General features: G+C 40.5%; 1 protein-coding gene across 5 annotated transcripts in view; it reads right to left on the minus strand.

The window, feature by feature from the left end:
* SLC9A6 (solute carrier family 9 member A6) overlaps positions 1–27801 on the minus strand; it is a 63306-nt gene that overhangs the window by 8543 nt on the left and 26962 nt on the right. For 3 of the 5 annotated variants that reach the window (XM_023198831.1, XM_023198833.1, XM_023198834.1), the window contains 8 exons: positions 27503–27608; positions 27121–27209; positions 23782–23895; positions 20278–20383; positions 17333–17383; positions 15510–15663; positions 9524–9554; positions 5985–6064 (listed from right to left, as the gene is read on the minus strand). In XM_023198831.1, coding sequence (XP_023054599.1) covers positions 5985–6064; positions 9524–9554; positions 15510–15663; positions 17333–17383; positions 20278–20383; positions 23782–23895; positions 27121–27209; positions 27503–27608 — 731 coding nt within the window. Of the gene's footprint in view, positions 1–5984; positions 6065–9523; positions 9555–15509; positions 15664–17332; positions 17445–20277; positions 20384–23781; positions 23896–27120; positions 27210–27502; positions 27609–27801 lie in introns of all 5 variants that reach the window. The other 2 variants (XM_023198832.2, XM_023198835.2) reach the window with 1 other exon arrangement.

Consider the following 27801-nt stretch of genomic DNA (forward strand, 5'->3'; position numbering starts at 1 on the left):
AAAAAAAAAAAAAAAAAAAAAAAAAAAAAAAAAAAAAAAACTGGAATGATGAATTCTACTAGTGTTTTGGGTAAAGCAATGACCAGGTCTTCATCTTCTGGTACTGAATGGGTAGTATTCAGGCTAACAGGTCTTGATGTTTGTCTCTACAGGAAAAAATTCCTTAGAAAACAAAACTCGCCAGATGTTGACCCATTTGGGTTTTTTTAAACCATTTGGTTTAAAAAAAAAAAAAAGAAGAAGAAGAAGAAGAAAAAAGAAAACCTACATAGTCCTGTATTTATTAATGAAATTAAAAACTTTTCCTACAAAAAGCTCCAGGCTCAAATGGCTTCACTGGTAAAACTTTCCTAACATTAAAAAAACAAAAAACAAACAAAAAAACCCACTAATCTTAACACTCCTTCAGAGAACAGAAAATGAAGGAATACTTTCCAATTCATTTTATGAGGCCAGTTTAATCTTGTTATAGAAACCTAACAAGGACACTATAAGAAAAAATCACAAGCCATTATTGTTCATAAAAATAGACACAGAAGGGAGGCCGAGACGGGTGGATCACGAGGTCAGGAGATCGAGACCATCCTGGCTAACACCGTGAAACCCCGTCTCTACTAAAAAAATACAAAAAACTAGCTGGGCGAGGTGGCGGGCGGCTGTAGTCCAAGCTACTTGGGAGGCTGAGGCAGGAGAATGGCGTAAACCCGGGAGGCGGAGCTTGCAGTGAGCTGAGATCCGGCCACTGCACTCCAGCCTGGGTGACAGAGCAAGACTCCATCTCAAAAAAAAAAAAAAAAAAAAAATAGACACAGAAACCAGATGCAAAATATTAGCAAATTAAATCCAGTGATATACACAAAGGATAACACATCATGACCAAGTGGAATTTGTTCCAGCAATGCAAGGCTGGTTTAACGTTAAAACAACCCATCAATTAAAATAACAGATTAAAGAAGAAAAATATAAACACATCATCATCTCGATGCAGAAAAAGCATCTGATACTAGAAATTTTCAGAAGACAAAAACTCATGATAAAAACTCTCAGCAGACTAGAAATAAAAAAGAATGCTCTTAATCTGCTAAAGGATATATCCAAAAATGTATAGCTAACATCATACTTAATGGTGAAATATTGAAAAATTTCCCTCTGAGGTCAGGAATAAGATAAGAACGTCCAGTATCATCACTTATATTCAGCATTGCACTGGAGAAGTCCCCTATAAAAGCCAATGTAAAAAGACACAAAAAAGAAATACAGGGATTGGAAAAGAAAAAAAAAAATCATTACTCATAGATCATTTAATTATGAATATAGAAGACCAAAAAGAAAATATCAGAAATCATAAGTGAACTTAGCAAGATTGCTGGACCCAAGGTCCATATATAAAATCAAATTTTAGGCTGGGCGCGGTGGCTCATGCCTGTAATCCCAGCACTTTGGGAGGCCAAGGCGGGCAGATCACGAGGTCAGGAGATTGAGACCATCCTGGCTAATATGGTGAAACCCCGTCTCTATTAAAAATACAAAAAATCAGCTGGGCGTGGTGGCGGGCGCCTGTAGTCCCAGCTACTTGGGAGGCTGAGGCAGGAGAATCGCTTGAACCTGGGAGGTAGAGGTTGCAGTGAGCCGAGATCACGCCACTGCACTCCAATCTGGGTGACAGAGTGAGACTCTGTCTCAAAACAAAACAAACAAACAAACAAACAATATATATATATATATATATATTTAAATCTATATATTTACATCAAACAAGTATAAAATAGAATAAATACCATTTGCAATAGGATCAAATACTTCAAATACTTAGGGACAAATCTAATGAAAGATGTACAAAAGCTGTGCACTGAAAAGTACAAATCATTAATGAGAGAAATTTTAAAAGACCTAAATGAATGGAGCAATATGCTGTGTTTATGATATGGAGTCTGAATATTGTTATGATATCATTTCCCTCCAAATTCATTTATGGATTCAATACAAACCCAATAAACTTGCCAGCAGTTTTGTGTGTGTGTGTATGTGTGTGTACGTGCGTGCACGTGCGTAACTTGACAAGCTGTTTCTAAAACTTAAAGGAAAACACAAAGTACCCAAAATAGCCAAGGCAATACTGGAGAAGAAAAAAGCCAGTTTTTAATTACTCTACTGGATAGCAAGACTTATTATAAAGTACATTAATTAAAAGGATGTGGTATTGATATAAAAATAGAGAAACAGGATAAAAAAGAGAGTCCAGAAACTTATCCCCACTTACACATCTTTGTTGTATTGCAATTCAGTGGGGTAAGGATGGTATTTTTCAATAAACGGTGCTCCATCAACTGGATATGCATATGGAAAAAAGTAGATCTTGATCTGTGATGGATCAAAGACTTACATGTGATAGTTAAAGCAATCATACTTCTAGAAGAAAACAGGAAAATATCTTCATGACCTTGGGATATGGAAGATTTCTTAAGACACAGAAAACACTAACCATAAAAGGTGAATAAAATGGACTTCTAGCCTGGGCAACAAAGTGACACCCTGTCTCTATAAAAAAATTTTTAAAACCAGCTGGGTGTGGTAGCATGCACCTGTAGTCCTAGCTACCCAGGAGGCTGAGGCAGGAGGACCACCTGAGCCCAGGAGGTTGGGGCTGCAGTGAACTATGATTGCACCACTCCACTCCAGCCTGGGTGAGAGTGGGAACTGATCCTAAAAATAAACAAAATATAATAGACTTCATTTCTACTCCTTAAATGCAGGATTAAGAAAATGAAAAGGCAAGCTACTGAGAGAAAATACAATAATCAACAACAACAACATAAAACCCAATTCAGGAATATAGAGAAACTATATATCAGTGAGAGAAAAAAACAACCCAGTTAAACAATGGACGAAAGACTTAGACTTCATGAAAGAGGATTATCTAAATGGTCAAAACACAAGAAAAGGTGCTCAGCCTCACTGGTCATCAGAGAAATGCAAATTAAACCATATGAGGTATCACTACACACTCATCAAAATGGCTAAAATTTAAAAGACTGAAAAATAAAACTCCCTTACTTTGCTGATGGAAATAATCATAAATTCACCAAGTTGGTTAAAACCAATTAAACTGGTTGCAACCACTCTGGAAAACTGGTTGGCAATGTCTGTTTTAAAGCTAAACAGGCCAGGCAAGTGGTTCACTCCTATAATTTCAGCACTTTGGGAGGCCAAGGTGGGTGGATTGCTTGAGTCCCGGAGTTCAAGGCCAGCCTGGGCAACATGGTGAAATCCTGTCTCTACATAGAAAAAAAAATAGCTAGGTGTGATGACATGCACCAGGAGTCCCAGCTACCCAGGAGGCTGAGTTTAGAGGATCACTTGAGCCTGGGAGGCAGAGGTTGCAGTGAGCCAAGATTGTGCCACTGCATTCCAGCCTGGGTGACAGAGCCAGACACTACTTCCAAAACAAGACAAACAAACAAAAAAAACTTTAAACATATACTTGTCCTAAATTCCACTCCTTGCACTCCTTGGTATATACCCAAGAGAAATGAGTGCTTATGTCCACCAAAAGATATATATTCATGCAGGTTTTCGTAATAGCCAAAAGCTAGAAACAACTCAGATATTTATTAACAGTAGACCGGTTAAAAACAAAAATCCTGTAGTATATTCCTACTAGAGCTCTACCCTACTACAGCAATAAAAAAAGAATGAATTGCTGTTACATGAAACAATACGGATAAATTACACAGATGTCGAGTGAAAGCAGCAAGACAGAAACGAATACCTAATATACGAATCCATATATATAAAGATCAAAATCAGGTAAAACTAACCCGTGTTGATGAAAGTCAGAATCATGGTCACCCCTTTGTGGAGGATAGAGAATGTTCATTTATATCTTTTTTTTTTTTTTGAGACGGAGTCTGGCTCTGTCGCCCAGACTGGAGTGCAGTGGCCGGATCTCAGCTCACTGCAAGCTCCGCCTCCCGGGTTTACGCCATTCTCCTGCCTCAGCCTCCCGAGTAGCTGAGACTACAGGCGCCCGCCACCTCGCCTGGCTAGTTTTTTGTATTTTTAGTAGAGACGGGGTTTCACTATGTTAGCCAGGATGGTCTCGATCTCCTGACCTCGTGATCCGCCCGTCTCGGCCTCCCAGAGTGCTGGGATTACAGGCGTGAGCCACCGCGCCCGGCCTCATTTATATCTTTATATGGATGAAGGCACACAGTTGTTGACACAGGTTGAAATTCATTAAGATGTACACTTAAGATTCATGTACTTTCTTGTATTCAAGTTATACCTCAATTATAACAAATCATTTGCCTACACAAATGAACTGAAATCTAAAATAATGAATATTTAATTATATCAGGGTGCTAGGTATTAAAATGATCAGGTCTTCATTGAGTAGGATTTAATAGGGCAGTACTGAGTCAAACAAGCCTTGGTGTTTACTTCTATAAAATATATAGAAGAATAAGCTACTATTCTACTCTTTCTCAACATTAGGATCATTGAATTGTTTTATATATTATGCAGAAAATGTACAAAACATTTTATGCAGAAAACTCACTAAAAAATTATTCCTAAATTAGAGGGATGAAAAAGTCCCAAGAGATATGGGAGTGGCTTATACCCAAAACCTTGACAATGGAGCCAAAAGTAATGACATAATCTTTAAAAAATTTTAAGAGCCAGGCTCTCTTTCTCTAATGGGAGTCTTAATATCCCAGATATGCTTGCATTCTTGTTTCCATACAATAATTTAATTTTGAAGTACTTGCAAACAGTGAATGCAAAAATTACCAAAAAGAACATGGTAAGTAGTAGCTTCTAATCATTAAGCGTCAAGTGATTTTTCTTAAATATACAAGGCTTTCATCAGAAAGTTGAAAGCAAGGACATATTTCTTACACGGTTGTCTCCAATTTGCTCCAGTAGAACATAAACCAAGTTTTGAATCGTTTACTGATAAATCAGAGCCTGAAAGAACTCCATGGCTCCTTTTGCTAGGTGAATTTTCAAATAAGAAATTAATTTTAATAATGATAAAATGTTTAAAAAGCATGATTTAAAGCAGTGGTCCCCAATCCTTTTGGCACCAGGGACCGGTTTTGTGGAAGACAATTTTTCCATGGATGGGGCTGGGGACCAAACAATTTTGGGATAAAACTGTTCCACCTCACATCATCAGACATTAGATTCTCATAAGGAGTATGTAACCTAGATCCCTCGCATGTGCAGTTCACAATAGGGTTTGGGCTCCTGTGAGAATCTAATGCTGCCAATCTGACAGGAGGCGGAGCTCAGGCTGTAATGTTCACTGGCCCATTGCTCACCTCCTGCTGTGCGGACCAGTATTGCTCCGTGGCCTGGGAGTTGGGGACCCCTGATTTAAAGAGGTTATAGAATATCAACACTACTCAAAGTCCAGCTATGAAACAGACTTACGACAGGGCAAGAAGGAAATCTGGCAAACAAAAACATTAGCTATCTGTGGCATGCTGAATAGAGATAATCTCCTAGTCTTTGGAAAGGTCAGGGGAAAAAAAGTGTATTGCTGAACAGCGCAGTATCGAACATTATCGCATTTTGATTTCATTCTCATGCTTTTCCCTAAGCCTTTCCTCTCTTACCCTGCCAAGTATGCTGACAAGAACCAAGAAATACCTTCCATGGGATTCACCAAATTAGCTAAAGGACAATAAATATTAAAGTTTGCTCAATAAATAAGCCTATATATCAAAGAAAGTATGTCATTTGGGCTTTGGTTCCCTTTATACAGCCAGCTTCTGAAACAACCAGTCCGTATGGTTTCATGGGTTTGCAGAGTAATCTATCTGTGTGGGTTTCCTTTTCCACAGCACTGATGGGGAAAGGAAAGATGAAAGGTAGGTTTTATATTCTGATCCAGGAAGAGAACAGTCAAAACACTTGTTCCATTAAACTGTAATTATCTATGTCCACATTATCCTTTTTTTTTTCTCAATTAAGGATACTTATGATCAAAGTTGTACCACATCCGGAAAAGCCAAGCACTCTCTGCTTTGGTAGTTCTCCTTTCATTTTCAGGAATACCCTGCAGATAGATAATACATAAATCAATATCTATACAAACATATGAACATTTATTTAGAGCCATTTCTTTGGAGAAACAGAAATAGAGCCTACTATGCTATAAGACACTCTGCAACAAGAGTAATATTAAAAATGTAATAGCTTGAATATTGAAGCTTCGGAATAAGAAATTGAAATGTTTTTCTGAACACCTCCATTACTCAGGCTGCTTGCTAATTTACTAATCTACTCTCACTTAAAAAAATCAATGTGGGGGCCGGGCGCGGTGGCTCATGCCTGTAATCCCAGCACTTTGGGAGCCTGAGGTGGGCAGATCACGAGATCAGGAGTTTGAGACCAGCCTGACCAACATGGTGAAACCCCACCTCTACTAAAAATACAAAAATTGGCCAGGTGTGGTGGGGTGCCCCTGTAATCCCAGCACTTTGGGAGGCCGAGGCGGGCAGATCATTAAATCAGGAGTTTGAGACCAGCCTGACCAATATGGTGAAATCCCATCTCTACTAAAAATACAAAAACTAGCTGGGTGTGGTGGGGCACACCTGTAATCCCAGCTACTCAGGAGGCTGAGGCAGGAGGTTCACTTGAACCCAGGAGGTGGAGGTTGCAGTGAGCTGAGATCGTGCCACTGCACTCCAGTCTGGGTGACAGAGCAAGACTCCATCTCAAAAAAAAAAAGAAAAAAAGAAAAAAAAAATCAATGTGGAATAATTCATGTACTGAACCTGAAAGACTTAACTCTCAATGTAATAGCACCTTAGAAAACATCACATCAACATCCCTATATTTGGGAGTTGTCATGGATCTCTAAAAGAACTAGCAACTTCAAAGTTGCTACTATGTTCTTGAAACATTAGCAAAATAAAAACAAGTACAGAAATTCCAAGGTAAGCCTGACCAGCCAGGAGGAGAAACTAACATAGCAAGTAGGCGTCTCCTAAAAGTTTCCAAAAATATAAACTGTGTCTTTATTTGTAATATGGTGCAGTCAGCAGTTGGGCAGTTAGGCAATCTGCTTCCAGTCCCAGCTTACTGACATTAAATAGTTTAAGCAAGTCCCTTTCTCTCTCTGGGCCGGAATTTCTTTATGTATAAAAACATGATGAGGTTTAGAGAATCCCGAAGGTCCTTTCCAGTGCTCTTGTTCTATGGTTCCATAATCTTTTCTAAAAGCACATAATTTACGCCAGACACAGTGGCTCATGCCTGTAATCCCAACACTTTGGGAAGTCGAGGCGGGTGTATCGCTTGAGGTCAGGAGTTCGAGTCCAGCCTGACCAACATGGCAAAACCCCATCTCTACGAAAAACACACCAAAAAAATGAGCCAGGCATGGTGGCAGGCACCTATAGTCTCAGCTACCTGGAAGGGTGAGGCAACAGAATTGCCTGAATCCGGGAGGTGGAGGTTGCAGTAAGCTGAGATCGTGCCACTGCACTCCAGCATGGCCGACAGAGTGAAACTTCATCTCAGTAAGTAAATAAACAAATAAGCAAGCAAGCAAGCAAGCAAGCAAGCAAGCAAGCAAGCAAGCGTAGAGTTTAGATTCTGGGTTTTGGTTTCTTCCTGTCCTTCCTAATGCTCAAAATAAATTTCTCTCTCCCTCAATGTGTCATGTATCAACTTATACACAACACAAAAATGTTTGGAAACACTGTATGGGCTTACAAAAGCTGAAGAACACCTGCAATTCCTTTCACATCATTAGAAGTATCTTTGTGTGCCTCCACCTCTTGAAAAGCAACATTTCACCACCCCTCACCACGTGAACATCCCACCCCCACACACTCCACACTTAGTATAATGTTCCTCTGCACTTTCTGGTGGACATTCAAAATATTAAAGAAACAATATAACCAAGACAGCCATAGGGTTTTTGTTTTCTTTTAATTCTGTTTTTGTTTTCCGAGACAGTCTCTCGCACTGTTGCCCAGGCTGGAGTACAGAGGCACGATCTCAGCTCACTGTAACCTCCACCTCCCGGGTTGAAGTGATTCTCCTGCCTCAGTTTCCTGAGTAGCGCCCACCACCACGCCCAGCTAATTTCTGTATTTTTAGCAGAAACAGGGTTTCGCCATGTTGGCCAGGCTGGTCTCGAACTCCTGACTCACCATGTTGGCCAGGCTGGTCTCGAACCCCTGACCTCAGGTGATTCACCCACCTTGGCCTCCCAATGTGCTGGGATTACAGGCATGAGCCACCATGCCAGGCCCAGCCATAGAGTTTTGAAGGTAAGGGAAAAAAAACAGTTCTTTGTTCTGTATGGCACGACTGGCACTCACCTACCTGGCTCTCTCCCTGTCACTCCTTTTCCATTTCTCCTCTGTGGTTACAGAGGTGACACAGCTGGTGGAGACTTACACAGAGAGCGATCGAGCATTTGTCTTTTGAACGGCATGATTAACTTTATTCTTGTTTTGACACAGGGAGAAGGCACTGAGGAGTTATTACTCCTTGGACACTACCGCAGGAGCCTGGCATCATGGGAATTTATCCAGCTTGGTTTTTACAAGTATGTCAACCCATGGAATTCTACTTTAAGGCTCTGACCGCAAGAGGCAAGTACTTACTATATCTCATACATACATTCACACTCATCACTCAACAGCTAACAAAATTAGCATTTAGGAAATGAATCTGAGAAATGTTTTTTTTAACCTCACCCTGAAGACAAATATACTGACTGGGGTTTGTTTCAGACAAGAAAAAACTGTTTTGAAAGAGATGCTTTCCATGTTCAAAAATCTAATTTCTGTGATTTCTCATCTAACGTCTGATATGGAGGCATGTATTCAATGGTGCTCAGAAGCGATTGAAAAACAGACGGAAAATACCAGACAAGGGTGGTCAGTCTAGGGAGGGCAGCGAGTTACAATGCATTCAGTCCAACAGGCTCAAGTTCATAGCAACAACTGAGAAACTGACACAACGGAAGGAAGCAAGGAAACGTGGCCAAGGCTGAGGGGCAAGGTAAGAAAGTGCGTTCCCCTGAGCAGGCAGGGAAGACTGGTTGAAGACTCAAAAGCTTCTAGGCAGTTCTCTAGGGCAGCTGCTGGTCATCCAATTTGAAAGTTACACAGGAAGAGCAGCTGGAGTGGGGCTTACATCAGAGACAAGGCTTCATGCGCAAACAAAAGTGGAAAAAGCCTCCCCGTGCCAGAGGAGTCACTCGAAAACCCAGAAGTCCTTAAGAGACTGCTCTCCTCTGGGGCAAAAGCCCAGGCAGGATGGCCCGGAGACATGAAAGCTGTCGCCTTTGATAACCACACACTATGGCACTGTGGCAAACTTGGTTTTGTCTCCGTGGAGCAGTGAGAAAAGCCAGGAATGATGTCAGTTAAAAGCTGAGGCAAAGAGGACAGGATCTAAATAGAAGGATGAAGTTTACAGTAGGTTGTTTTCTTTCCAAATGACTGCACATTTGATAGAAATGCCAGGAACAACAAAAACGCATATTTACCAAGTGTTCTTGGTCTGAATCAACACCAACCCTAAAGGAGAAACACAAAGAGCAAATGAGATTTGGAAGCCAAAAAATGGTCTACTCACACATGTACATTGTCAGGCAACCACTTTTCTCAACACAGAAGCTATGGAATGGTTAATGTTTTCTTGCTTCTCTATGGCTGTTGATGCAGATTTTTGGCTCCTGCCACTTTCCTTAGCAACAGCTTGGATTCTAAGGCAAGAAGGGTGTACCCATGATTCTCTTCCTGCAATCTTACTTACCAGTTTCAGAAAAAAATAGCATTTTCTTCTCTGAATATAGGTCCATTCGAAGCAGAATCAGAGAGAGCAGCACTGCCCCAGTTGCTAAATAAGAATTACTGGGTAGCTCCAAAAACAAGGCTGGCACAGTGTAATTCACCTCGCGGCTCTCATGGCAACATTCTGTTTCGATGACTGAAGAGAGGGTCCAATTACAGGTTTTTCATAGGCTAATGGACAGACGTTAGCCTTGCTCCTTCACAATTCTTTTTTTATCTGGTTAAAATTCCTGCTTTCTGTATCCCAGGGAAAAGCTTCATTACAAAGTTCTCTGGCTTCTCTCTATTCCCTAAACACAGACACTCACCAACTCTGTTCACTCCTTCTCTAAACGGTCCCTCAAGTCTTCTCTCCTGTCCATCCCAACTGCTCAAGGGCAGCCCTCATCCTGAGGCTCATGGGCTCTGTCATGGAAGCTTTTTCAGCTGCCAGGCTCTCCCTGAGAGTCAGCTGTCGCCAGCATAGAGCTCGCTGTGTTACTCCCTTGGCAAAGGACTCTGGGAGTGGCTTACAACCCAGAGGGTCAAGTCTGAAGTCCTTTGTGGGGCATTCAAGACTCTCTACAAACTAGCATCCTCACCCCACTCCAATCTACTTTTCCAACCTCATTTCGCATCATTCGCTTCTACATGCCCCATTCTAGCCATACCTGCCTGCTCCTCTCCCCAAATCCGTCCTCTCCTGAGCCTCCCATGCCGTTGCTCGTGCTGTTCTCTCCAGCTGCAATGTGCTTTCCCTCATTTCTAACGTGTTTTTCAAGTTCCAAAGTAACCTTTCTATGACCCCTTCAAGCAGAATCATTTTTTCCTCTGTGCATCTGCAGCACTTTCTACAGTCCTTTATTAGGATACTTAGCACAGTAGAGTATAGTTATTTACCTGTCAGTCTCCCCAAAAAGACTGTGAGCTCCTTGAGGGTAAAGGCCATGTCTCAATTCATCTCTGTATGCCCAGAGTCTAGCACAGTACCTGACACACAATAGGTGCTCAAATGTTTATTGATTAAATTAACTACTACAGACAACACAGAAAAAAACAGCAGTACTAGAAGCTGTAGCAGTAGCATCCCAGAACACAAATAACACTGAAGGGAGAAAATGATGCAAGGCTGCATCTGGAAAGCAAGGGAATCATGGTCAAGGACTTGAAAACAGATTGCTATGACCAGATTCATAATTCAAAGAATGGCTCATTTTTCCTTTGTTAAAATGGCCAGGAGCTGTTTAACATCTCAGTCACACTAGACTCTAACCACATTTATGCATCTCGAGTGACATCTAGTGGTCATGAAGATAGCACACTTGCAACATCTCAGTCACACTAGACTCTAACCACATTTATGCATCTCGAGTGACATCTAGTGGTCATGAAGATAGCACACTTGCAATACTCAGAGGGTACATTAACAGAAGCTAAGTCAATGTAATAAACATTTATAGAGTACTTATTATTTGCCAGGCACTGTACTAGGCACAGGGCATAGAAATGAATTAAACATGGTCTCTGCCGTCAAGGAACTCACAGACTAGTGGGGGAAACCGACACAACTAGGGCATAATCCCTAAGGGCTTCTATCAGGGAGTTCTGGCTTCAAATCTGGACTTGGCTGCTTTCTAGCTTTGTGAACTCAGTCAAGTGATACAGTCCTATAAATTATCACTTTATCACCTGGAAAATTGGGCTAATATCCACCACACAGAGTTGCTGCAAGGATTTAATGAAAAAATGTATGAAAAGGTTTTAAAAGAGTATCTGAAACATTAACACTAAGTGGTAGCTCTTATAACAATATTATTACAAGACTGAATAAAATAAGTTCTACAATGGAGAGGCCCAATGTTGCACCAACAGAAGAGTGGTTCTGAGGGAAAAGAACAGGGGGGAAAGGAGGTGGCACTTAAGCTGTGTCATTTACTAACAGCGAAAGAGCATTCCAGGCAGAGGGAACAGTATGAGCAAAGGCTCAGAGACACAGAAGTGCAAAGGATGTGTAGTAAACGATAGAGAGCCAAATGTGACGTCACAAACTATGTGAAAGGGCATGGGAATAGCTGGCTGTTTCAAATTTACTGAGGATCCACCGTCCACATGACAGCTAAAGTGAACCTTTTACACTGTAAATGACTTCATGTCACTCCCTTGCTTTAAAATTCTCCAGGATTTCCAATTGTATTTTAAAACTCAAATCCCTTACCATGTTCCACAAAACTTTGTATTAGGGGTCCACAAACTACAGCCTACGGGCCACATCAGTACTTCTTCTGTTTTGTAAATAATAAAGTTTTACTGGGATACAACCATGCCAATTGATTTACGTATTGTCTAGGGCTGCTTTCACACTAGAGTTGAGTAGCTGAGACAGACTGTACGGCCTCCAAAGCCTGACATATTTACTCTCTGGCCCTTGACAGTAAAAGTTGGCAGACCTCTGCTTCCATAGGATCTTGCCAACCTCACTTCCTACCTACCCTTCAGTCACTATACTCCAGCCATGAGAGCTTTTTTCCTGTTCATTCAACAGGCCAAGTCTGCCCCTGCCTCACGACTTCTGTAACTTGCTCTTCCCTCTGCCTAGACTGCTCTTCTTCCTGATAACTGTTTCACTGGCAACATCCAGTCACGCAGGGAAGACTGAACTCAAACGTAACCTCTTAGAGAAACCATCCCTGGCCTCCCTGTATAAAATACATACCCATCCCCAGTCACTATCACAGTACCTTGCCCGATTCCCATCATAGCATTTAATATCATCTACAGTTGTCAGGTTCATTTATGTGTTACTAGTTTATTGTCTGTCTTCTCTCACTAAAGTTTAGATGTTATGAGTCTAGGAACCTTTTCTATCTTACTATGATCACTGTGCTTCTCTACAGCAGAATTTCTTAACCCTATCATTACTGATATTCTGGCCTAGATAATCCCCTGTTGGCAGGTGGTGAGGGTTGGTGAGGAGCCTGTCCTATGCATTGTAGCATGTTTAGCAGCATCCTTGGCCTCTACTCACTAGATGCCAGCAGCAGCTCCCTCTTCCAGTTGTGACAACCAAAAATGTCTCCATAAAGTGCCAAACGTCCCTTGCGGAGAGGGGGGCAAAATTATCCCCAGTTAAGAAGCACTGAGGCTGGGCGAGGTGGCTCATACCTGTAATCCCAACACTGAGGCAGGCAAATCACTTGAGGGCAGGAGTTTGAGACCAGCCTGGCCAACATGGTGAAATCCCATCTCTACTAAAAATACAAAAATTAACCAGGCGTGGTGGTGCATGCGTGTAGTCCCAGCTACTTAGGAGACTGAGGGAGAAGAACTGCTTGAACCTGGGAAGCGGAGGTTGCAATGAGCCAAGATTGCACCACTGCACTCCGGCCTGAGCGACTGAGCAAGACTCTGTCTCCAAAAAAAAAAAAAAAAAAAAAAAGAACCACTGAGTTGTAGCCTACAGTGCCCGGCACATGGCTGGTGTTCTGTAAATGTTTATCAAATGAATGAATAAAAGGTATATTTGAAATGCTGTGCTAAGAACTTTACAGACACTAGCTCACTGAATCCTTACAACAACCCAAGGAGGTAGGTACTATAACATACATGTTACAGATGAGGAAACTGAGGCTTTAAAAGGTTAAAGAACTTGCCTAAGATCACAGAATTCGTCAATGAAGGGGCAAGAAGTCAAAGCCAAGTCTAAGTCTGCATGAATCTTAAACTTTCAGGACTTAGTAGTGCCCTTAAAACTGTACTAGACAAATTTGGGGGGAGGAAAGAGAAGCTTAAAATACAGCCCCTGTTCACGAACAGGCCAAGAATAATACCAATAAAACAAGAAAACAATAAGAAGTAACCTAAGACTATAAGACAATATTATAATTAAGTGACAAACTGTTACAGGACAGGCACTATGCGGCCAAAGAGCTTTGACAGCTAGTGATGTAGATTAAATTTTGTGTGAGTAGGTATTTTTTTTTTTTTTGTCTTTTCTTTTTGGGAAGATGGTAAGCATAGATATTTTGTTTGGTTTGTTCTTACATTTCATTTTGTTATCCTTAGGAAAATGAGGGAAAGTCTTCATCTACAAGCACTTGAGAAAAGAAAGGAACCGTGTCCTTTCAAAATGTACCATGCCCATTGTTTGATGAAATAAATTTCTAAAAGAAATTAAGAAAGACTGGAGGCTCCTCTGCCTGCCATTTAATTATCAAGATGACCCTGAACAACTCACAACCTTTCTAAGCCTCTATTTCACTCAGAACCTTTCTAAGCCTCTATTTCATCACTTGTGAAATGGAGCTATCACGTTTGGATAAATATGTAAAATGTACTTTACAAAATGCCCAGCACATAGTAAGTGTTCAATAAATGCCAGGTCTTCCCTAAAGTAATAATTAAGGTTATAAGAATATTATTTTTGTGTACTTTGTACTATGCACAATAAAAGCACAGAAATTATAAGGGATTTGAATAGTAAAGAGAAATTAAGACAATAACAACAACATTCAAAGTGTGATTTAGGGCTGGCTGGTTTTTAGAATGTTTTTAAAAAGGCATAATAGAATTTTAAAAATGGAGGACAGGATCTATAAAGTGTGAAATACTGTTTTCTCTAGTGAGCCCTATGTATTCTGGAAGCTTGGTCGCTCTTAATGTCTATGAAGTTTCAGCCAAACACAGAACTAAAATCTACAAAGGTTTTAGCAGCATAGGCTGCTGTATCCATGGAAACAAATGCAGAACTCTTGAGATACAAGGGAGCTTTCAAATTGAATACATTAACTGGTACACATTCAAGACTAAGACCTCACGATCTTGGCTTTGGATTGTTAGGTTAAAAACAGTGCTGATGAGAAAAATGATAATATCTAGTAGTGATTAGGGTTGGGATAAACTGCACTGTATCACACATTGCAGGTAGAAGGCAAATTTTTTATCTGACCTGGTGATACTGATCAAAAGCCTTAAATATATACTTATCCTTTTGAGCAAGCAATTTCATTTCTAGACATGCATTCAAAGAAATAATCAAACAAGTACACAGTGGTGTATACATTTAAGAATGTTCACACTGTTAATGGTAATAGTAATAGCAAAATCCTCAAGTTGTGATGGTAATAGCAAAATCCTAGAAACAATACAAAAGCCCAACAACAGGGATTTGAGTAAATAAATCAGGATATATGCAGCCATTAAAACAATGATGTAAATATATTTACAATGTAAATGTCCATGCTATATTACATTTAAAAATCAGGCTACAAGAGTACCTTTAGTGTTACCCCTTTTTGTCAAAAATACGTATCATATATAGCAAAAGGTCTGGAAAGATATCGCTCAAAGTGTTAACAATGAATTTTTCTTTTGCATATATATTTTCCTTTTTCTGTACTACATACTACATATTTTTTAAAAGGAAAAAATTAAACATTACAGACTCACCAAAGCTTAAAAGTTGAAAACGTGCAGAAAAATAAACCAAATTAAAATTTAATCTTAGAATTATGTCATAGCAAGTGAGAAAGATAAAGATGAAGTCATTTTCAAACAAAAACCTGGAGGTGAATGTTTATAGCAGTTCTTTTCATAATTGCCAAAACCTGGAAACAACCCACTTGTCTGTCTCTCAGTGCGCAAATAGCTAATCAAACTGTGATACATCCATGCTATCACATGAGATCTCCAGTTAGTACTTACCTGATATGCAAGCATGACAGCATTGCAGTGGTGCCACCGCCAAATACCCACACGGTAAAAAACACAATCAGAAGCGTGGTGCTGAACATCATTTGCCGTGCATAAGTGGCAGTATCTCGAATGGCCAAGGCAAATGCCATTGCACCACGAAGGCCTACAGGGGAACAGAAAAGGTATTTCTTCAATAACTCATTACCAATGCAAGCTTCATAAATTCAGAGCAATAAAGCACATTCTAAAAACTTAGAAGCACGTGAACAAATATGCAGTAAATATTAACATACTTAAATATGTATAGGCTGTGCATGGTGGCTCACACCTGTAATCAGCACTTTGGGAGGCCGAGGTGGGCAGATGACCTGAGGTCAGGAGTTCAAGACCAGCCTGGTCAACATGCTGAAACCCCCGTCTCTACCAAAAATATAAAAATCAGCCGGGCGTGGTGGCACACGCCTGTAATCCCAGCTACTCGGGAGGCTGAGGCAGAATTGCTTGAACCAGGGAGGCAGAGGTTACAGTGAGCCAAGATCGTACCACTGCACTCCACCTGAGTGACAGAGCAAGACTCCATCTCAAAAAAAAAAAAAAAGTACAAATAGAAATAGAATTTGTATATGTTATTGACATGTACTGATGTTTTAATAATTTTTTAAAATTCATTTTTTATTCACAAACAGTAAAATTCACTCTTTTTGGTCTATAGCCACATGAGTTTTGGCAAATTAATAGAGGTGTGTGTGACTACTACTATAATCAAGACACAGACTGGTTTAAACATCCCTGCCCCTGTGAAATTTCTTTGTGTTGCCCTTTTTTAGTCTAACCTCTTGTCACTCCATCAAACCCCGGCAACCACTGATGCATTCCCCATCGCTATGACTTTGCCTTTTTGCGAATGTCATATAAAGGGAATCACACAGCAGGTAACCTTTCAAGACTGGCTTCTTGCACTTAGCATAATGCCTCTGAGATTCATCCATGCTGTATGGGTAAATTCTTTGTTCTTTTTAGTGCACAGTAGTATTCCATAGCATGGATGTATCACAGTTTGATTAGCTATTTGCGCACTGAGAGACAGACAAGTGGGTTGTTTCCAGGTTTTGGCAATTATGAAAAGAACTGCTATAAACATTCACCTCCAGGTTTTTGTTTGAAAATGACTTCATCTTTATCTTTCTCACTTGCTATGACATAATTCTAAACCAAGGATTTGGAACCAGAATATGAAAAATTCCCACAGAAGGGAATGGGACAAAAAAAAAAAAAATACATATATATACATGTATGTATGTATATGTATATACATATTATATTGTCCCATAAAATATATGTACATACATATATATAAAATATATACATATATATATTTTCTATTCAAGCATGCAACTTCAATGTTTAAAGGAGTATTATAAGTCAAGCGCGGTGGCTCATGCTTATAATCCTAGCACTTTGAAAGGCCAAGGTGGGTGGATTACTTGAGGTCAGGAGTTCGTGACCAGCCTGGCCAACATGGTGAAACCCCATCTCTACTAAAAGTACAAAAATTAGCCAGGCATATTGGTGCGCGCCTGTAATCCCAGCTGCTTGGGAGGCTAAGGCACGAGAATTGCTTGAACCTGGGAGGCAGAGGTTGCAGTGAGCCAAGATCGTGCCACTGCACTATAGCCTCGGTGACAGAGTGAAACAGTGTCTCCAAATAAATAAATGATATAAAAATAAAGGAGTATTATATGACCAGCATAACATCTCAGTGTTACATCAAGTTGGCATACGCATTGTGAATGGTTGCTTGAGGTGGGCAAGAGAAGAAAGTTATAACTTACCAGCAAACATCATCATATGTTGAAAATTTGATCCAATCTTACTTCTTCTACCTAAATTAAGTAAGAGGGACAAGGGGTAAATATTGGCAGCTCTTCCCAAGAAAATAGCAACCTAAAATTATTAATAGGTTAAGGATCATTTCATTTTACTATTAATATTATTTAGACTATACATTCAAGATGGTGAAAGACTATTTTAGGGAACTCAGTTTCTAACACACAGTCTTTTGGTTCCATTGTCTAACATAGCACTGTCCAACAGAACTTTCTACAACAATGGAAATTTTCTATATCTGTACTGTCCAATTCAGTGAGCACCTGAAATGTGGCTAGAGTGACCAAGGAACTGAAAATTTATTTCATTTTAATTACTTCAAATTAAAATAATCACATTTGGCTAATTGCTACCAAATTGGACAGAGCAGGTGTAACATGCAGGAAATTTACTAGATTAAGAGAAACGGCTGGGCGCGGTGGCTCAAGCCTGTAATCCCTGCACTTTGGGAGGCCGAGACGGGCGGATCACGAGGTTAGGAGATCGAGACCATCCTGGCTAACACGGTGAAACCCCGTCTCTACTAAAAAAATACAAAAAACTAGCCGGGCGAGGTGGCGGGCGCCTGTAGTCCCAGCTACTCGGGAGGCTGAGGCGGGAGAATGGTGTAAACCCGGGAAGCGGAGCTTGCAGTGAGCTGAAATCCGGCCACTGCACTATAGCCTGGGCGACAGAGCGAGACTCCGTCTCAAAAAAAAAAAAGAGAAACGTGTTTAAAAGCAGAGTTTCTTTACTATACTTCTAAGATTATTAATAGAATAGGTTAATTCACTTTCACTGTTAGTTTTGGTAGGAAAAAGAGCAATGCTGAGAAAACTTCCCCTTCCCTCTTCAGAACAAAGAAAAGTGCAGCTGAATCACCAACTCATAGCACTAAAATGGCTTCCAGACCCACTGTACTCCACTGAGTTTATACTTCCAACTTGCTTCAAAGGGAAAATTTAATGTGAATTCAGATTGGTTTTAACTAGAAACCAATTTTAGTATCTTTTTCTCCAGTTTGCTGTCTATAGGACTCCTGCTTTATGACGGCAATTTTTATTTCAGGAGTCATGATACAGTCTCCACCTCATTTCCTGAGAAAAATATAAGGGAAATTTTAAGATTAAAAACAAAATAAGGCCATGTGCAGTGGCTCACACTTGTCATCCCAGCACTTAGGGAGGCCGGGGCGGAAGGACAGCTTGAGGCCAAGAGTTCAAGACCAGCCTGGCCATCGTGGCAAAAACCTGTCTCTATTAAAAATACAAAAATGAGCTGGGCATGGTGGTGTACACCTGTAATCCCAGCTATTCCAGTGGCTGAGGCACGAGAATTGCTTGAACCCAGGACACGGAGGCTGTAGTGAGCTGAGATCGTGCCATTGCACTCCAGCCTGGGTGACAGAGTGAGACCCTGTCTCAATAACAAACAAATAAAAAAACAAGGTGGGAGGAATGGTATTGGTCTAAGTAACTTTGGAAAAGAGTAGAATCTGTAAGACTAAAGGTAGAAGAACTGCACAAAAGCATTCTATGCTCATGACAAAGCTGTTTCCCATGGGAACACTGGTTAACAATTCTGATACTATTATACATGTATACTTGAAACTGAACAATTAGGTAAACGAATGGCAAGTGGTGACAGCAAAGTTTCTTACTGTTAGAATGGGAGTTTACAGTTCAGAAAGGGGAGGAGGCCAGAATAATCCATGTGGTAATGGATTAAAGTTGGAGACATCAGTATGAACCCATATTGAGCTTAATAGAGATACACATGGTTATATGCAGAACTATGTATAGATATATATGTATATATGAGTTAATGTATATCTATGTATATGGATATATGGATATATACATATATAATTCCTTGCTCTGTCAGCTGAGAGAGCCTAGAAGCAAAGACACCAAGTAACACTGAGCATACCTAGTGCTCAGATTTTGATTTCTAATACTATTCTCCAACAAAAGGAACCAGGAGTTCTTGGAGAAATGGCCAATTCTTGGGCTGAGCCACAACAGATACAAGATGAGCCTGAAGCATCCTGTAGTTCCAAGGAGTAAGGAAGTACTCAAAAAAAAAAAAAAAGAACATTAAAAACAATGATGAGGATAAAAATTAAAAACGATGAGGATATATCCAAGGCACACAGAAGAGCCTGCCAAAAGAGCTCTCAATGGCCAAGCTGGAACAGTTTGAGCAACAAAATAAAAAAAAGTTGTATTATAACTCAGAGTATAAAATAAACATCAATGAATCCATATTGATATAAATAAATGACTGGGCTGGGTGCGGTGGCTCATGCCTGTAATCCCAACACTTTGGGAGGCTGAGATGTACGGATCACTTGAGGTCAGGAGTTCGAGACCAGCATGGCCAACATGGCGAAACCCCACCTCTACTGAAAATATACAAATTATCCAGGTGTGGTGGCACATGCCTGTAATCTCAGCTCATGCCTGTAATCTCAGCTACTCAGGAGGATGAGACAGGGGAATCACTTGAACCCGGGAGGTGGAGGTTGCAGTGAGCTGAGATTGCGCCATTGCACTCCAGCCTGGGCAACAAGAGTGAAACTGTCTCAAAAATAAAAATAATAATAATAATAATAATAATAAATGACTGAATAAAACAAATGAGGAAGAATACATAAATCTCCTGTGCGAAAAATTCCAAATAATTTTGCTAATACTCTGTCCTCAAGGAGGTGGAACCTAACTCCCCATTCCTCAATCCTTGCTCATAGCAACTTCCTTCCAAGCAGTACAACATGGGGAGGGGAGGGGGGAAATGTGTAACTTTATAATGGATAAATCTGACAAACACTATCTTAACCAAGTGATTAAGACTATCATCAACATTATTAAGTATATACCCTTGATATAATGTGATGAGAATGGCATTTTACCTCTGTGGTCTTCCTCCCAAAGAACATGTAACTCCAGTCTAATCATGGGGAAAATATCAGACAAGTTCCAACTGCAGGACATTCTACAAAAGACATGGCTAGTACCCTTCAATACTGTCAAGGGTCACCAAAAACAAAGAACACATATGAGAAACTGTCACAGGCAGGCAGAGCCTAAGGGGACATGACAACTAAATGTAATGTGGTATCCTGGATGGGACCCGGGAATAGAGAAAGGATATTAGGGAAAAACTACGGGAATCAGAATAAAGTTTGAACTTTAGTAAGTAATATCAATATTAGTTCATTCATTGTGACAAATGTACCATGCTAATATGTTAATAATAGGGGAAACTGAGTGTGGGGCATATAAGAACTTCCTGTATTATCTTCACAATTTTTCTGTAAACCTAAAACTATTCTAAAATCAAAAATTTTAAAAAGTGATTCCGGCCGGGCGCGGTGGCTCACGCCTGTAATCCCGGCACTTTGGGAGGCCAAGGCGGGTGGATCACGAGGTCAGGAGATCGAGACCATGGTGAAACCCCGTCTCTACTAAAAATACAAAAACAGCCAGGCGCGGTGGCGGGCACCTGTAGTCCCAGCTACTACTCGGGAGGCTGAGGCAGAAGAATGGCGTGAACCCGGGAGGCGGAGCTTGCAGTGAGCAAGATCGCGCCACGGCACTCCAGCCTGGGCGACAGAGTGAGACTCCATCTCACAAAAACAAACAAACAACAACAACAACAAAAAAAGTGATTCCCCAAAAAGAAAAGAAAACATAACCACTAAACACGTGGGCCAATGCGGCAGTGACTGCTAGTTCTCCCCAACATCTGTTCTTGCTTTCTTCCTTGGTAGTTGGCACTCTTCCCTTTCATCTTTATGCAGCCACCCAGAAAAATATATAACTCCTAGCCTTCCTTGTGAGTAGGTGTAATCAATGATGTTAAGTGGAAGGGACGTGTGCACATTCTGGGTCAAGCCCTTCAAGGCAACCGGCAGACAGGGGTGAGCCACATTGGATCACAAGAACAAGAGCAAGTCCCTAAGGATGTTAGCAACAACCATATGGAGCAGAACTGCCATACCAGTTCAGAATTTTAGATAAGAAAGAAATTTCTATGCTGTTTAAACCTGGATTAGTTTGAGTCTTTTCACATGAAACCAAACCTATGTCCTAACTAATATAGCCAGAAATAGAGCAACTCTCTCCTGTTAAGAGGCCATTTTCATGGTAGGATTTTGTATTGAGGAATTTTAATTCCTAACAGACTCAGAAACCTATAGAGAATATTTAGCTTTGTTTCCAGATTAAGTATAGTGGATTGAGCCATTTGACTGTTCAAAATCTTCTCCAAGACTAGCAGGACATTAAGTTACTGATCTTGTGGCTGTCCTTCAGCTAAGATCTTCTCCTATTAACAGTACTTTATCTTTTTTGCCTAAAGTTCATTCGCAGACTAAGGCTCTGCAGAATGGTATTTCAGTAATACTTCACTTTCTAACAGAGATCCTATCTAGAGTTTTAATTAAAAAAAAAAAAAAACCTTCTGCTAATCTCTTTGGCAGAATCTTCATTCTGAGGTGAGGTTTTAAAATATTTCTTTTAAAAATTCCTTATTCAAACATTCCCACTGACCACAATTGCTCCTTCCATATTTTGTGTTCAACTATCCCACTCTGATCATTCCTCCATAGCACTGGGACCTTCAGTCCAAAGATCCCTATATTCTTTCCTGAAACAATGTCTTCTTTCCTCACTTCCCTTCTTACCATCATGTTAATAACACCTTTTAATGTTAAACATTAAATGAAGTGTTTAGATTGCATCAGTCACGTGATAACACTATGATCTCTTGTCCTTCTGTTTTCCTTGCACCCACTTGAAAAAACTCCAAACCTGGAAGGAGCCAACTATCTCTTTACTCCATGCTTACAGTAAGTACTGTTGGACAAAGTCATTCAACGGGGAAGACTGGTTCTACTGCTAATTCCTATTCCTCAAACACAATGGATCCCTACTACTTTTTAGCAGTCCTGTTGAGTTTCTTTGGTTAACTTATGCTTCCACTCTCTACAACTATTTCACAAACCTCCACCTTCCTCAAAATCCCTATGATCTGTGTAAGCCATCCTCCAAGATAGTCCCTAACCATCCCTGCCTCTTAGTATTCACACCCTTGCGTAGTCCCCACCCACACTGTACCAGGTTGGTCTGTATAACCAATAGAATATTATGGAAGTGATGCTGGTATGTCTCTTCAAAGATTAGGTTACAAAAGGCATTTCAGCTTTCATTTTAGGGCTCTCTCAGCTCACTCAGTTTGGGGGAAGAAGCCATGGTGTAAGCTGCCCTATGGAGATATCCACGTGGAGAAGAATGGAAGCCTCTTGCTGTCAGTGATGTGAGTTGAGTGAGCTTGCAGTGGATTCCCTGGCCCTAGTCAAGTCTTGAGAAGGTGCAGTCCCAGCCAAGAGCACAACTGCAACCTCTTGAGAGATCCTGGAGCCAGAACCACTCAGGTGAGCTGCTCCAGGATTCCCGACCCTCAGAAACTGTGTGAGATAATAACTGTCTGTTGTTGTAAGCTGCTAAATTTAAGGTAATTTGTTACACAATAGACAACTCCGCATCTTACTCTCAGCAGATGATCTCACCTCCTACTTAACAGATAAACATAGAAGCCATCAGAGAGGAGCTCCATCTTACAAATATGCCTTCATTTCTACATACCCTATCCTCGCCTGTAGTCATGGTACTCTCCTCCTAGTGAAAGCAAAATTTCTCTCTACATGCTTTGGATTTCATTCCTGCCTTCTCAAGAGGCTTTCACTATTGCCTCCTCTCTTTCATATACTCAGTTTCTTCCTTCCAATTTTTTTCTTTTTTTTTTTTTTTTTGAGATAGGGTCTCCCTTTGTCACCCAGCCTGGGCTCAAGGGATCCTTCTACCTCACCCTCCCAAGTAGCTGGGACTACAGGCATGCACCACCATACCTGGCTAGTTTTTAAAATTTTGTTTGTAAAGATGGGGTCTTGCTACATTGCCCAGGCTGGGTTTTTTTTTAAGACTTTGTATATATGCGATAGAAAGAGGAAGAGAAAGGGATTAAGGAGGGAGAGAAAGAGAAAGAAAGTGGCCTCATTCAACGTTTCCTTATCTTTCACCTTCTGCCCTGTGGCATAGACTGCTAACTGCTCCCCAGTATCCAACCTCTTCTTCCCTGTAGTAATAAATGGAAAACACTTATCTTTTGGGGTTGGCAGAACAGTGGGACACTTATCTGTCATTTTAATCTGTCAACATTATTTGTGCAATAACCACAAATTGAAATAGAATATAATAAAATAAATACACTAGAAAAAAGAACTGGAATCCTTGTTTTACTCAGAGGAAAACTCTATATATTTAAATGTATTCTTATGAACCACATACTCAAAACCCACATGAAAATCTCAATTAAAAATAGTTTTCATAATAAAACACATAATAAAGGATACAAATGCTCCTACTACAAATGTTGGGTTAAAGACATGGTTCTGGAAGGTGAACAGTGTCAGTCCCATGTAGGAGAAGATGAAATTCTCTGCCAAGAAATTGAGAAGCTCAAACAACTGAAACGAAATTGTAAAAGATTAGTCCAGTAAACAAATTAAGTTACATAATTTGAAAGCATGAGTATTACTAAGATAATAAAACAGACACTCAAATAGATAAAGTTCATGCATACACACAAAATATGTGGTTCAGAAGGGAGTAAATGTGGAGATGACATTTCTAGTACTGCAGAAAAAGCCAGAAACGTTCCCCCTTCATTTCCCCAATCAGCTTTCCTTCTCCAAAGCCCCATCTCCAATTATTCCTCTCCTCCTCCTCCAAACTCTGTCAGTTTTTTTTTGAATGTTCGTTGTGTTCCTGCTACTGCCCTAGTCAAACTTTCATCACTTCCTACCCATAATGATGAAAAAGGACCTCTAACCATCCCTCATCCTCCAGCTCCCCCAAACCAATGAATCTCTAAAACTGATAGTTTCAAGATACTTTCCTCTTGCAAGCTATAAGATTCTTTTCAACTTTTTGATCCTGGCATAGAGTGCTTTGTGAGAACTCTCGTATTCCCGGCTTGCCCTGTGACTTCACTTTTTGCGTGGGTCTTACCCTTGTGTAGGGAGTAAGCATCCTACAGATAGGGCTTCCAAACTGTGGAAGAGATCGATGTGTAGGATAGCAGAACTATCTGTGGGGAGAACTAAACCCTGCTGCCCACCCGCCCCATCCCATTCACATCATAGCCTTGGCAAGGGTATATGATACTTGCTGAATGAAGTTAAGGCCCTTCATAATCTGGTGTCCCTCTGGCCACCAGTGTTACCTACAATGGCTTGTTACTATGAGCCCTCTGATACATAACAGAATAGTGGTTAAGAACATGGGCTTAGGAATCGAAATGCCTAGGGTTTAGCCCTGTCTTCCCCTTTACTGGCTGTGTGGCTTTGGGCAAGTTAGTTAATCTCTTTAAACTAGGGTTGCCTTATTACCCAAAAATGAGAATAAAAATTAGAATAAGTAAACGTATATTTAATTTTCTTTAAATTATTTAATATGCTATTATTACTACTTATTTATACTTAATGATAACAGCTACACCTTTTTCAGTTTTTACTGTGTGTCCGACACCATACTAAGGACTTCATATGCATTATCTTGTTTTAATCCCGCAAAAACTCAGTGAGGTAGGTATTATTATTATCTCCATTTTCAAAGATGGCAAAACTGAAGCACAGAGAAGTTATGGAACTTGCTCCTGGTCACACAGCCAGCAAGTGGTAGAACCAGGATTTAAAACAATACAGAGACTCCAGAGTCCCGGCTTTACTTTGCAACACAAGGATCGGCAAACTTGCCCATGAATGGCCAGAGAGTAAACATGAGAGGATTTGCAGGCCAACAGGTCTCTGTCACAACTTCACTCTGCCAGTGGAGCACAAAAGTAGCCATAGACTACATATTTTAAAAAATGGGTGTGGCTGTGTGCCAAGAAAATCTTATTGGTGGACACGGAAATGTGAATTTCATATAACTGTCACGGGTCACAACATATTCTTCTTTTGATCTTTTGCCAACCAATTAAAAATGGATGGAAAGAAAAACATTCTTAGCTCACTGACTGGCAAGGGCCGGATGTGGCCTAAGGGCTGGAGTCCACCACCCTCTGCTCTACACTTTACTGCCTTTATCTGTACTGCCTCCCCTAGGCCTTCCTAAATCTTCCCCATCCTTCTAAGGGTACTGTTTCTTCTAGGATAGCTTTCCAGATCCTCAAGCCTCAAACCAAACCACTTCCCCTACTTCTCTGATGTCTTCTATGACATATAATCTGAAGTACATAATCTAGGATTCCTATTCCTCATATTTTTTAAATGTACATAAGCTTCATATCACCAACAACATCGGAAGCTCTTACTCTGTTCCTGTTTACTGTTGTTGTTTTTTGTTTGTTTGTTATTGAGACGGAGTCTTGCTCTGTCATCCAGGCTGGAGTGCAGTGGCGCAATCTCAGCTCACTGCAACCTCTGCCTCCCGGGTTCAAGCGATTCTCCTGCCTCAGCCTCCTGAGTAGCTGGGAATATAGGCGCATGCTATTACATCCAGCTAACTTTTGTATTTTTAGTAGAGACAGGGTTTCACCGTGTTGGCCAGGCTGGTCTCAAACTCCTGACCTCGGGTGATCCGCCCGCTTCAGCCTCCCAAAATGTTGGGATTACAGGTGTGAGCCACAGCGCCCGGCCTGTTCTTGTTTTTTATTCCCCACCCACGACCTGGAAAAATGCTGACTCCCCTCCCACCCTGCCCCCCGCCAGCTGATTTTCTTCTCTTTACTTATTGCACTGAATTAATTTGTAAAAAAGATTTGTAGCCCTAATGTATATGCTTGGGGGAAAAAAGCCTAATCTCTTTTGAGGAGCTGGGGAAAAGCATAGGTCATAAACTTGATTTGTGGCTCCAGCAGGAAGAAGAAATACTGTTGCTCCTGCTTTTAGCACCACTCCTTTTCAGGCGAATCCCATAACCTTCTTGTCATTTGGCAAAATTTAAACCTGTTTCTCACTACAGCCATAGTCAAGTATGTACCTGTTCCTATTCCAGATGTTACATTTTGTTCATGTATTTGTCCTCTATACCTCCTAAGACTAGAAAATTCTATTCTCTCTCCTTTATAATTCCCTTCAGATACTCTGCACAACTGATCATTCAGTACCAAATAAAACCAGACCACTGACTAGTCCCGACATTCCTGGAAACATAGTAGCTTTGCAGCACCTGAGCAAAGACTGAAGGAAGTTGATCTTCTTTTAGTAGGGCTAATCAGATCAGAAGTTAATCTTATCTATGTCATCTCTTAGAAGGTCTAGTAAGATCAGAAGTTAATCTTCTTTACGTCATCTCTTAGTAGGTCTGGTCAGATCAGAAGTTAATCTTGTCTACGTCACACAACAGTAGTTCGAGTAAAACCAGAGTGAGCTTCCAAAACATTCCCCTATAAAGCCATTAAATTGGGAAAACACTGAGAGAAAGGGAAGCTACTTCACTGGTTATTGAAGCCACGATAATAATAGTCTCTGGCTATTCTGCTGATCTATTTCCACTCTAAACGCTGTCACTCTTCAGTATGCCAATCCCACCTACTGTTAGAGTCAAAGAAAGAGGAGCTGAAATGAGTAGATATCATCTTGAACAGATCAAAGACTTCTTTTTTTTTTTTTTTTTTTTAGTAAAAAAGACTTCTGTTTTGCTGAAAGAAGGAAAAGTCTATTCACAAACTATAAAGTTCCTCTTACCTGTTTAGTTCTATGCTGAGACTCCGTGGACAAATTATTATATGTATAATGTGCTTGTGTGATGCCACAAAACAATACTGCAACCACACCTATAAAGACAACAAATTTCAAGTTCACATAAAAGGATGATTCCCACCTTTTATACTGAGATTCTTTTTTCACAGTAGATTATAGGCTTTGTCTGGAAATTCTCATTTGTGACTTACTTTGTTAAGAGGAACCACTTCCACTGAAAATTTTTTTGATGTTCTAAAGCGACAACCTAAATCCCAACCACAATAAGTATGTTCAAATACTAATGGAGCTGATCCACTTGCAGCAAAATTGACTGGCAAAGTCACCCCTTTTAAGGGTTGACAATCAAAGGGAGCAAGTCACCTACCTGTGAAGCCCCATGCTTCAGCCAAGAGGAAGGTACTCCAGGACATCAAGAAGAACAGGCCTGTCTCCAACAACTGGAACTCCCGTAATTTGGTGAACTTTGTCACGTAAGACTGTTAAGGCTGGTAATGAGATCTTGTAACATAAAAGTGTGACTAGAAAAAATGACAGTTTAAGCAAGGCAATCATGAAAGAAGGTTCTCTAGCTTCTCTAACACAAAAATCCCAGAATAAGAGGTACCAACAGAGTGGGGAAACTTTTTAAATGAGCATCTCACTGAGGAGTCAGCTGCCTTCCCC

The sequence above is a fragment of the Piliocolobus tephrosceles genome, chromosome 12 (genome assembly GCF_002776525.5).
Source record: "Piliocolobus tephrosceles isolate RC106 chromosome 12, ASM277652v3, whole genome shotgun sequence".
In the NCBI taxonomy this organism is placed as follows: Eukaryota; Metazoa; Chordata; class Mammalia; order Primates; family Cercopithecidae; genus Piliocolobus; species Piliocolobus tephrosceles.